Below are 12,680 nucleotides of genomic sequence, written 5' to 3'. Positions count from 1 at the left end.
CCCGCCTGCATAAAATGCAAACTCTGCTCCTCATCCAATAGCAACAATTCAGATAGGAACCTGTCTGCCCACCCATAACTTGAGTTACCTTCTCTACCATTCAAATGCACATGGGATTTGTTTCCCTTCAAAAGAGCAGTTCCCTCTTATCCATATTGTATTAATTTGTTTATCTTTATTAGGGCAATGCCATGAGTAAAGGACAATGTCAAACTTCTCAGCCAGGCATGTGGCAATGTTTTACACTCCAATTACAATCAAAGCACTTTTGAGAGAAAGGTGGACATGTTTTATTGTGGACATTGGTGAATCATGCAAGGAATTTTAGTAGGCCTAGCTACACAATTTGAAATAGTCCTGTCATTCCTGAAATATTAATAATTTGGCTCGGATAACTGGTTAGGCCGCTGAGCAGAGCAGGTAGCCTAATGAAATTCAGTCAGCGACCTTTATTATGCAATTTCCTTGCATAGCATTCTGGCAGTGGAACAAATGAAAGAGTACGGTTTGACACCGTGCCATTTCACCGACAAAACACAATCTACCACTAAGTTTTTTTTCTACAGAGACTGGGGATTAACATTTCTGAGCTCGGGCCACAGATTAGGTGCGCGGGGGTCTAGAATTTCATCATCTTTCAGAGGCACAATGGCTCATTCTTACCGTTTCCTCATCTATTCTCCGACGGTGGGGGTCATTGGTGCGTGCCTCTGCTCCTGTATTTGTTTTACGTTTTCAGTATACCCTTGTTTTTTTAAAACATATTTAAGAACCACAGAGCAAAACAAACTTAGTATTTACCCAGTCGAAAACGAAGCTTTTCAGAGACACTTCCTAGCACGCGCTGCCACCTTGTGGGAAAAGCACAACATCGCGTAATAGCGCTGTGACATCGGTATTTTTGTTTAAGGTCCGCTTTCTGTGGCCTTTTCCCCTCAAGTAAATACATTGTATTTTGAGGCATAAGGCCAAAACAGCAGATATGCCTGCATATAAAACAAAGAAGCCTACTTTGTTATAGAAATTGTACTTTCCCCATTTCAATATTTTAAAAATCTTGTTTTTAATATATATTCAATGTAGAGCCAAGTTAACATTTATTTAATTGAAGTTACTCTGTTAAATATACTATATACAATGATCCAAAGAATATATCAAGTAGCACATCCAAACTACACACAAAGACAAGGTAATACAAAAAGTAATAACAGTCAAGATATTTCATCAAAATAGAGAAAAAGGCAAAGATAAACAGAAAAACAATGAACTTAGGAAACAGTGAAGTCAACCTGCCCAGAACGGGGTCTCAATGCTCTCATTGCACATTCAGGACAATCACAGAGCAATCTTCTCTTCAAAGCTTGACACCCTCCCCTGGCTCCATGTACCCATCAAGAGGCAGCAGGGGGCTGAAGCGCAGCAGGGGCAGGTCCACTGAGGGGCAGCAGTCCTTGGGGTGAGCCCAGCCTTCCTTAGAGCGAGCACAGCTCTCCTTAGGGCGCTGTATGGGTGGGAGCGGAGGGGGCAGCTCCGAGTTGGTGCGGATGGAAGTGTTGTCGTTGCCGTCGTTTTTGTAGTCAGGAGGGGGGATGGGGGGGACGCTCCCGTGGCTGCTGCTCCGACAGTGGACCAGGAAGGCCCCCCGGTGGTGGCGGTGGTACAGCACGCCCACGGTACCGAGGAGCAGCAGGATGAGGAAGCTGAGCAGGAAGCACACCACGTAGATGCCTTTGACCATCCCGCTGGACCACACTGAAGTACAGCCTAAGGTCAAAGGTTAGGCAAGGATTAGATGTACACAATTTACCTAGTGCAGTCACCTTCATAACCATGCACCTTTGTCTAACATTCTGTTAGGGTTACACATTCTGTTACCTAACGAACCCATTTTCAGGGGTTAAATCGGGAATATTAGGGTGGTGGTCTAACTTATCAACTTCAGTGCCACTGATTTTTAACTAACCAATGTCATACTGTATGTTTTCCTTGTACTTCAGAGAACAATAATTCTACCAAAATCTATGGAGTACCAGTGTTACGCTGCTGCTGCTCAGGACTATGCTGATCCACCGTAATCTTCGACTCGTTGTGCCGGTCCGTATCAGCGGCCTTGGTGTCCACGCAAATGGTTCCACCTGAGCCCAGTCTAGACATGTCCTTGAACCCGGAGTGGCATCGGCATGAGTAGGAACCAAAGTGGTTTACACACTCAGCGTTGATGTCACACAGCACCAGCTGAGTCACACACTCATTCACATCTGAGAGACAAAGGGTGCATAAGTAACGTTGATTAATGGAGTTATTAAATATGAAAACAAATCACTTCAAATCAAATGATTTAAAGTCAAACAAATACATTTCTCACCTCATTGAGCCCCAAGACACCTAGTTGCAAGCTATACAACACAATATCTTAAACATCTGCAGTAACCTTTAGTGCCATTTGTAAAGATCAGAGTACAGTGCAAAATAAGCTACAGATTTATATTTGTTTGTAGGAAACTTTGAAACCTACCAGCGGTGGATACAGAGACGATGACACCCTGCGTTGAGATGTCCCTGGGGCTAACCACCATCTCCAACAGCTCCTGCAGGGCCAGGTGCAGGGTCCTGTGAATCTTCACCCCTTCTGGCCCACCCCCAATATGCAGCCAGAGGATATAAAGCACTCCTGCACTCAACCTGTTGATACAACAAAGCAAAACATTTTTTTTTAAAAGGCATTCAATCCATTAGTTGTAGCCTACTTCTGCAAAAGTTTAGTATTTTTATCAATCAACTGCTAACAACCCCTTTTTATGCAGTAAAAATACAAGTATTTGTTTGCAGTCAATAAAGGCATTTGGAGCTCTTGGTTACAAAATGTAGTAAACCAACCTTTTTATTCTTTTGGAGGATAGGGTTTTGGGTTTGTGGACAATTTCCAACTGCTCATTAACCTGAAAAACAAATTAATAATTGCACCAGTCCAGTCACAGTAAATATTGACCAAAAGCCATATACAGTCTTTACACATTTTGATTTGTTAAAGCCTTAGCTTAAAATGGATTCAATTTAGACTTTTGTCATCACTGGCCTACACACAATAACCTATAATGTCAAAGTGGAATGGGTTTGTTTTTCACAAAGAACAGCACCTACAAATAAAATAAAAAGTAATATCCCTTTGAGCATGGAGAAGTGACTAAATTACACTTTGGATGGTGTAACAATACACAGTCACTAGAAAGACACAGGAGTCCTTCCTAACTCAGTGGCCGGAGAGGAAGTTAACCATTCAGGTATTTCACCACGAGGCCAATGTGACGTTAAAACCGTTAGACTTTAATGGCTGTAATAGGAGAAAACAGGATGGATCAACATTGTATACTGACCAAAAAATATAAAAAACGCAACATGCAACAATTTCAAAGATTTTACTGAGTTAATTCATATGGAAATCAGTCAGATGAAATAAATTCATTAGGCCCTTCTACATGGACTGGGAATACAGATATGCATCTGTTGGTCACAGATACCTTAAAAGGGTAGGGGAGTGGATTAGAAAACCAGTCAGTATCTGGTGTGACCATTTGCCTCGTGCAGCGAGACATCTCATTCGCGTAGAGTTGATCAGGCTGTTGATTGTGGCCTGTGGAATGTGTCCCGCTCTTCCAATGGCTGTGCAAAGTCGCTAGGGGAACTGGAACACGCTGTCGTACACGTCGACCCAGAGCATCCCAAACATGCTCAACGGGTGACACGTCTGGTGAGTATGCAGGCCATGGAAGACCTGGGCAATTTTCAGCTTCTAGGAATTCTGTACAGATACTTGTGATATGGGGCTATGCATTATGCTGAAACGTGATGGCCGCAGATGAATGGCACGACAATGGGCATCAAGATCTCGTCACGGTATCTCTGCGCATTCAAATTGTCATTGATAAAAAGCAGTTCCGTTTGTTGTCCGTAGCAAACCACTCCCCGACACCATACACTCTCTGCCATCTGCCCAGTACAGTTCAAAACTGGGATTCACCTGTGAAGAGCACACTTCTTCAGCATGTCAATGGACATTGAAGGTGAGCATTTACCTACTGAAGCCACTTATGACGCCAAATTGCAGTCAGGTCAAGACTCTGGTGAGGAAACGAGCATGCTGCTGAGCTTCGCCCACAACAAATATTGGTTGTGCAAACCCAGTTTCATTCACTGTCCAGATGACTGGTCTCAGAAAATCCCACAGGTGAAGAAGCCGGATGTGGAGGTCCTGGACTGGCATGGTTACACGTGGTCTGCGGTTGTGAGGCCTGTTGGTGTTACTGCCAAATTCTCTAAAATGACATTGTATGGTAAAAGAAATTAACATTCAATTCTCAGGCAACAGCTCTGGTGGACACTCTCCTTCAAAACTTGAGACCTCTGTGGTATTGTGTGACAACTGCACATTGAGTGGCCTTTTATTGTCCCCAGCACAAGGTGCAACTGTGTAATGATCATGCTGTTTAAATCAGCTTCTTGATAATCCATCCACCTGACAGGTGTGGTGTATCTTGGCAAAGGAAAAATGCTCACCAACAGGGATGTAAACAAATTTGTGCACAACATTTGAGAGAAATAAGCTTTTTGTGCATATGGAACTCTTCAGCTTTATTTCAGCTCATGAAACCAACACTTTACATGTTGCGTTTATATTTTTGTTCAGTATAGTTACTACACAATACTAACAGAGTGAAACGGAAGCCTGCACAAAATAAAAAAATACTTCCTATTTGCAACAAGGCACTAAAGTAAGTGCAAAAAAGCATTCAACTTTTTGTCCTGAATTCAAAGTTTTGTGTTTGGGGCAAATTCCATACAACACAGTACCACTCCATATTTTCAAGCATAGTGGTGGCTGCATAATGTTTTAGGAATTATTGTGATTGTTAAGGGGAGTTTTTCCAGGATAAAAATCCTAGTTCAGTCTTTCCCACCAGGCACTGGGAGAGGAATTCACCTTCCAGCAGGACAATAACCCAAAAAGGGCAAATCTACATGAGTTGTTTACCAAAAAGACAGTGAATGTTCCTGAGTGGCTGCGTTAGTTGACTAAAATTTGAACTTTCCTACTTGAAAATCTATGGCAAGACCTGAAAATAATGTTGTGTTTTTAAATGGCGTGGATAGCTCTTAGAGACTTACCCAGAAAGACTGAGCTGTAATTGCAGCCAAAGGTGCTTCTACAAAGTCTCCAGTCATGTGTGGGAATACTCATGTACAGTTAAAGTTGGAAGTTTACATACACTTAGGTTGGAGTCATTCAAACAAGTTTTTCAACCACTTCAAATTTCTTGTTAACAAACTAGTTTTGGCAAGTCGGTTAGGACATCTACTTTGTGCATGACGCAAGTACATTTTCTAACAATTGTTTACAGACAGATTATTTCACTGTATCACAATTCCAGTTGGTCAGAAGTTTACATACACTAAGTTGACTGTGCCTTTAAACAGCTTGGAAAATTCCAGAAAATTATGTCATGCTGTAGAAGCTTCTGATAGGCTAATTGACATCATTTGAGTCAATTGGAGGTGTACCTGTGGATGTATTTCAAGGCCTACCTTCAAACTCAGTGCCTCTTTGCTTGACAACATGGGAAAATCTAAAGAAAATGCAAGTAATAAACACCATGGAACCACACAGCCGTCATACCGCTCAGGAAGGAGAAGCATTCTGTCTCCTAGAGATGAACGTACCTTGGTGCGAAATGTGAAAATCAATCCCAGAACAGCAAAGGACCTTGTGAAAATGCTGGAGGAAACAGGTACAAAAGTATCTCTAACCACAGTAAAACGAGTCCTATATCGACAACCTGAAAGGCCTCTCAGCAAGGAAGAAACCACTGCTATAAAACCACCACAAAAATGCCAGACTACAGTTTGCAACTGCACACTGGGACAAAGATTGTACTTTTGAGAAATATCCTCTGGTCTGACAAAACAAAAATATAACTGTTTGGCAATAATGACCATCGTTATGTTTGGAGTAAAAAGGGGGAGGCTTGCATGCCGAAGAACACCATCACAACCATGAAGCACGGGGGTGGCAGCATCATGTTGTGGGGGTGCTTTGCTGCAGGAGGGACTGGTGCACTTCACAAATCAGATGGCATCATGGAGGTAGGAAAATTGTGTGGATATATTGAAGCAACATCTCAAGACATCAGTCAGGAAGTTAAAGCTTGGTTGCAAATGGGTTTTCCAAATGGACAATGACCACAAGCATACTTCCAAAGTCAAGGTATTGGAGTGGCCATCACAAAGCCCTGACCTCAATCCTATAGAAAATGTGTGGGCAGAACTGAAAAAGCGTGTGCGAGCAAGGCAGCCTACAAACCTGACTCAGTTACACCAGCTCTGTCAGGAGGAATGGGCCAAAATTCAGAAGCTTGTGGAAGGCTACCCGAAACGTTTGACCCAAGTTAAACAATTTAAAGGCAATGCTACCAAATACTAATTGAGTATATGTAAACTTCTGACCCACTGGGAACATGATGAAAAGAAAATAATATTTAATATTTAATCAATTTTGAATTCAGGCTGTAAACAAAATGGTGAATAGGTCAAGGGGTATGAATACCTTCTGAAGGCACTGTAAGATGACATTCATTTATGAAGAAAGTTAGAGAACCACAGCCGGTCATAAATCCCATAAAGCCTAGAGGTCAAACAGGGAAATGTTTCCCCATCATTAATTTCCCCCACAGGGGCCTTTAGGCTTACCCTGGCGTGGCGTTTTGATAACCGTGTAAATCTCTCTAGGACAAGGTGACTTAGGACAGTGCCTTCGGAAAGTATTCAGACCCCTTGACATTTTGTTACAATCCAGCCTTATTCTAAAATTGAATAAATAAAAATCCTCAGCAATCTACACAATAACAGAGAACAGATTTATGAACATTTGCAAATTTATAAAAAAATAACAAATACCTTATTTACATAAGTATTCAGACCCTTTGCTATGAGACTCGAAATTAAGCACAGGTGCATCCTGTTTTACATTGATCATCCTTGAGTTGTTTTTACAACTTAATTGGAGTCCACCTGTGGTAAATTCAATTGATTGGACATGATTTGGAAAAGCACACACACACCTGACTATATAAGGTCCTACATTTTACAGTGCATGTCAGAGCAAAAAAACAAGCCATGAGGTCTAAGGAATTGTCCGTAGAGCTCTGAGACAGGATAGTGTCGAAGCACTGATCTGGGGAAGGGTACCAAAACATGTCTGCAGCAATGAAGGTCCCCAAGAACACACTGGACTCCATCATTCTAAAATGGAAGAAGTTTGGAACCACCAAGACCCTTTCTAGAGCTAGCCGCCCGGCCAAACTGAGCAATCGGGGGGGCCTTGGTCAGGGAGGTGACGAAGAACCTAATGGTCACTCAGAAAGCTCCTCTGTGGCAATGGAAAAACCATCCAGAAGGACAACCATAATCTGCAGCCCTCCACCAAGCAGGCCTAAATGATAGAGTGGCCAGACAGAAGCCACTCCTCAGTAAAAGGCACATTACAGCCCGCTTGGAGCTTGCCAAAAGGCACCTAAAGGACTCTCAAACCATGAGAAACAAGATTCTCTGGTCTGATGAAACCTTGATTCAACCTTGTGGCCTGAATGCCAAGCATCACGTCTAGAGGAAACCTGGCACCATCCCTACAGTGAAGCATGGTGGTGGCAGCATCATGCTGTGGGGGTGTTTTTCAGCGGCAGTGACTAGGAGACTAGTCAGGATCGAGGCAAAGATGAACGGTGCAAAGTACAGAGAGATCCTTGATGAAAACCTGCTCCAGAACGCTCAATACCTGACTGGGGCGAAGATTCACCTTCCAACAGGACATTAACCCTAAGCACATAGCCAAGGCAATGCAGGAGTGGCTTCGGGATAAGTCTCCATGTCCTTGAGTGGCCCAGCCAGAGCCCGGATTTGAACCAGATCAAACATCTCTGAAGAGACCTGGAAATAGCCGAGCAGCAACACTCCCCATACAACCTGACAAAGCTTGAGAGCATGGGAGAAACTCCCCAAATACAGGTGTGCCAAGCTTGTAGCGTCATACCCAAGAAGACTCAAGGCTGTAATTGCTGCCAAAGGTGCTTCAACAAAGTACTGAGTAAAGGGTCTGAATACTTATGTAAATATGATGTTTAATGAGAATTTTAGAATAAGGCTGTAACCTAACATGTGGAAAAGGTCAAGGGGTCTGAACACTTTCCAAAGGCACTGTATTCACCTGTATTTGGGGGTACCCCCCCAAAAAACTGAAATACTAATTGGCTACTAATTTGGCCATCATAAAGAACAACAAATGCCATAATCTAGATGAGACTGTCGAATCGAGGCAAAGGTAAGAATCTCTGTATTACCTCATGTTGGCCACATTTCTTTAAAATAGACAGTTTTGGGAACCGTCTTGTGCAAGTTTTAAATTGATACAATACCTGTTAGCAAAGGTGTCAGCTAGAGATGACGTGCAGGAGCTTACAGGGATTTGTAGTTTTGCATGATGTCTACTTTGATGCTTATTAGAATTTTTTAATCTGAGTGTAAATAGAGCCGAATATCTCTCACCTTGTCTAAGAGAGATTTACATGGATATCAAAATGTCACGCCAAGGTAAGACAAAACGACAGCCCTTATTTTAAGTGTTTCTAAAACCTCCCATGGGAAAATTCATGGTGGAAAAACGATTGGAACCATTTCCTTGTTTGACTGCTAGGTTTTATGGGTATTATGACACCTCCACTGTCAGGCTCTATTGTACATGAGATAACTCACCAGAGACTCCACAGAGATCAACAGTGATCTCACAAGATGGTCCCAATTCTCCTCTGGCGTCACAAGGAAGTTGACTTCAACAGCCACTTCAAATAGGTAGTCTGAGAAATACAAAAAGTAGGCATCTACTTTAATACTCATACACAGCTCTATAACTAATTGTACAAAGGCTAGTGACTTGAAACTTTTGTTATAGCCTTGGAATTATATTAAAAATACCTTTTTGAAAAGAAAAAAGAAATCACCTTCTGGTAAGTGTGATACTTCGGTGTGATTTCTGGCTTCCTCTGCAAAGTAAACACGCAAGACAGTTTTCATAAACCAGACAACAAAGTATGCAAATTAAATTGCTGACTACCTACCATAACGTCTGCTGTCGAAAAACGGTTCAACCATGTTTGGGAGATGGTTGAAGGGATCCTGGGTATCAGTGGGTGTATGAGTGTCACTGGATGCTGTAGACTCACCCAGAGTCATTTTCAGCAATTCCTCATTGCCAGAATCCTCACCTTGGTCATCCACCTCTGTTGTGTGTGACACGATGTTCAACTCTGTAGGAGGAATGGAATCTGTAGTTTGAGCATCCACGTTCCTTCGCATAGCAGACGGAGTGCGTAATGAGGATTTGGGATTCAAAACAGGGGGCTGGCGTGTGGAGGCGTCACTTCCAAGGTGTGCTGTGTGGGTCCGAGTGGCATCCCTCCCTGACGTCCCATGACGAGTGACCACCATGTGGGGAGTGGGAGTCAAGTGCAGATGGGACTCACGGTCCACCACATCTCCACTCAAGTTACCCACTTTCCAGTCTTCCATTGTCAGGTGGCTCTCGTCTGCTTCAGTCCCCTCTGAGATTCCTCTGTTCCAAACTTCCTCCTCTCTCTGAACAGGAGAAGACTTGAAGAGCCCCTCTCTGACCATTTGCTCCTCTGCTTCCCATGGTGGAAGCTCATTGGACACAGAGGAGGAAGTGAGTTGGTCAAAATAGTCAAACACCAACTCCGGGTTGGTCTGAGCTGGCGGGGTGGGGCTCTCCAGTAAAATGCCCTCCGTAGGTTCACCCCTCTTCACGGGAAGAAACTTGGTGAAACTTCCCAGAGAGGGAAAGGGTTCCAGTTCTATCGGTTTTGGTTCAGTCATCAGCTTCCAGTCTTCTTCGGTGGTATCACCATAAGCATGGTACGTGACTGGCGGTACGAACGCCTCGTATCGCCCATAGAAGCCCCTGTGGGGTGGACTGGGTTTGCCTCTGATCAGCTGAACCACGTGGAGGATGTTGGAGAGGGACGTGTACTTGGCCTCACGCCAACACTTCTCCAGGATCCTGTGACCCCCCGCGACCCCCAGGGGCTCGTCCAGGTGGATCTGGTCCAGCTTCCCGCTGCATGCGTCTGACTGGGTGAAGTCCTCTAGGTGGAGGAGTACACGTTTACCAGGGTCTACCTGGATGGTCCAGTTGCACCAGAGAGGTGGGTTGGAGCACAGGTAGTCTGGGGAGAAGAACTCGCCGCTCTTGCCGCGCATCACCTGGTGGCAACTTCGCAGCGCGAAGAAGGCGTTGCCCACATTACCATGACTGTCATCTGAGAAGTTGTGGACAGAGAGTGTAGAGGACAATCCAGTAATGTCCAAATGTCAGTCATAGGCCTAACACCACCAACACACACACACTTGAGAATTAAACAAAGACCATAGTACAGGGCCCAAAGGCTACATAATAAATATTTGTCTTACCGGGAGGGTTGTAAGCGTCATTCCTAAAGTTATTTATCTAAGGACGTAATAAAAACGTTGAGGTAGCATTAAACCACGAATGTTAGTCAACAACTTGAAATCTAACTACAATCTCCAGCGAAATGTAGGGAAAATGCTTATAAAAGGAAGTCAGTCATCTACTTACCCAGGACAGGTCGCAGTTTGCGGTAAATAAACCATTGGCAAGTAGTAGTGAACGTACAAATATGAACTTTGAATGATTTCGTGACATTTTTGTGTCACGTTGTGTTTACTTTTTCCACTATTTAGCAAGCAGGTCGGCTTCCTACACTGTCCCAGCTATTGTCAATTATTTCCTGCGATGTTTCTTTTCGTTTCCGCTAAAAGTGGACGTAAACAGGTGAAATATATTGCCATTTAGCTAATTAGCACGCCTTGATATTCGGATGCTTCTGGTCTATATGGGGTGTATCCACTAGGTGTCACTGCTACACTGTTGTAGGTAAGATAACTTGACTTCTGCAGCTGTACATCTCAGAAGCAACAAGTATTATGTTGTACTTTTATCTTACCAAGTACTTTATAAATACAAATCTATTTTACAAGAACGACAATTCCATCAATTATTAATGATCTAATGGTAAAGATGTTTATTCTAAACGTTTGATGTTTTGTATACAGTAGTGAACAGATACTTATTTTGGGACACTTTAAGTAGCCTAATGCTGCTGATTGATGATAAAGATAGAGCAATAGTTTAGCAAAGCTTATCAAGGTATGGCATCTTTAGTGAGTGCTTTATGATTCAGATCAACTTTGAAGCACGAGAGTGATTCCAAGGTTTGATGTTTGAATCGTTTTTTTTATTCACTGTCATAAAAAATGAAAATACTCCAGGTATCCATCACATAAGACACTTTCTGAAAACATAAAAACAAACAAACATAGGGCAGAAAATGGAGTTGGAAGTACAGACTCAGTTAATTCCATTATAGGCTTGTGGGTCACAGGAGGTTGGTGGCACCTTAATTGGGGAGGACGGGCTCCTGGTAATGGCTGGAGTGGAATCAGTGGAATGGTATCAAACACATGGTTTGATGCCACCCCATTTGCTCCATTCCAGCAATTATTATTGAGCTGTCCTCCCCTCAGCAGCCTCCTCTGTTGTGAGTATACAGAAAGAGCACGAATTTAAAGCTGAGATCTACACAAAGGTGCCACTGGTCGCCCCAGGCACATTTGTTATAGTTTTTGTTTTGTTTATGAAATGGAGAAGAGGAGCTCAATAAGTGTGGTAAAAATTTTTTACATACGCCGAGTGTACAAAACATTAAGGATGCATACTCTTTCCATGACACAGACTGACCAGGAGAAAGCTATGATCCCGTTAAATCCACTTCAATCAGTATAGATGGGGAGGGGAGGAGACAGGTTAATGAAGGATTTTTAAGCCTTGAGACATGGATTGTTTGTGTCCCATTCAGAGGGCGAATGGGCAAAACAAAAGATTGAAGTGCCTTTGAACTGGGTATGGTAGTAAGTGCCAGGCACACCCGTTTGTGTCTAGAACTGCAACGCTGCTGGGTTTTTCACGCTCAACAGTTTCCTATGTGTATCAAGAATGTTCCACCACCCAAAGGACATCCAGCCAACTTGACACAACTGTGGGAAGCATTGGAGTCAACATGGGCCAGCATCCCTGTGGAACACTTTAAACACCTCGTAGAGTCCACCCCCCGGCGAATTGAAGCTGTTCTGAGGGCAAAAGGTGGTCCAACTCGATATTAGGAAGGTGTCCTTAATGTTTTGTACACTCAGTATACTCTGCTGTCCTATCGTGTGTGTAATGATGTTCAATGATGTTCATTATGAAGGGGAAAAAAAACAGTGTTGTTTTAAGTAAATTCTTTGTTGTTGTAATATCACACAAACGGGCGTGGTAGATTCACCGCTACGGTTTCCACCTTTTAAGAGTTATAATAAACCAGCAATCTTTCAAATAACATAAATAGTTTGTTTCTAGAATCAAGTGCAAAGGAACGTCAGATCCATTGATGGTGTAACCATCTGGAGAAACAGGTTAAGCAGGACATTCACACACCATTTGCCATTTTGCACAAGTAGAGAACTTTCTTGTGATATGGATTCCCCCCCCCCCCCCCCCCCCC

General features: G+C 43.1%; 1 protein-coding gene across 3 annotated transcripts; it reads right to left on the bottom strand.

Moving 5' to 3' along the window:
• Nucleotides 1-1,085: 1,085 nt before the first annotated feature.
• Nucleotides 1,086-12,677, bottom strand: LOC129838507 (uncharacterized). 3 transcript variants are annotated; one of them, XM_055905530.1, is made up of 9 exons: nt 10,697-12,677; nt 10,531-10,567; nt 9,162-10,379; nt 9,045-9,086; nt 8,800-8,900; nt 2,878-2,939; nt 2,516-2,682; nt 2,031-2,258; nt 1,086-1,764 (listed from the first exon to the last, which is right to left on the bottom strand). In XM_055905530.1, exons 1-9 carry the CDS (start codon nt 10,781-10,783, stop codon nt 1,355-1,357), a joined length of 2,352 nt encoding a protein of 783 aa, XP_055761505.1. In that variant the 5' UTR covers nt 10,784-12,677; the 3' UTR covers nt 1,086-1,354. The 3 variants fall into 3 exon arrangements, with proteins under 3 accessions (XP_055761505.1, XP_055761514.1, XP_055761521.1); XM_055905539.1 differs by having other exon boundaries at nt 9,267-10,379; XM_055905546.1 differs by having other exon boundaries at nt 9,309-10,379.
• Between the last annotated feature and the right edge of the window lie 3 nt (nt 12,678-12,680).

This window comes from Salvelinus fontinalis, chromosome 3 (assembly GCF_029448725.1).
Source record: "Salvelinus fontinalis isolate EN_2023a chromosome 3, ASM2944872v1, whole genome shotgun sequence".
Lineage (NCBI taxonomy): Eukaryota > Metazoa > Chordata > Actinopteri > Salmoniformes > Salmonidae > Salvelinus > Salvelinus fontinalis.
This window is presented reverse-complemented; position numbering and strand designations above follow the sequence as displayed.

What these genes read in the sequence shown, in the direction of transcription:
- LOC129838507 (XM_055905530.1), bottom strand. Translation starts at nt 10,783, where the DNA reads ATGTCACGAAATCATTCAAAGTTCATATTTGTACGTTCACTACTACTT. An exon ending in CAAACTGCGACCTGTCCTGG is followed by an intron (nt 10,568 to 10,696) that starts GTAAGTAGATGA and finishes TTACGTCCTTAG; the next exon opens with ATAAATAACTTTAGGAATGA. An exon ending in TGATCTCTGTGGAGTCTCTG is followed by an intron (nt 2,940 to 8,799) that starts GTGAGTTATCTC and finishes TTTGTTTTTCAG; the next exon opens with GTTAATGAGCAGTTGGAAAT.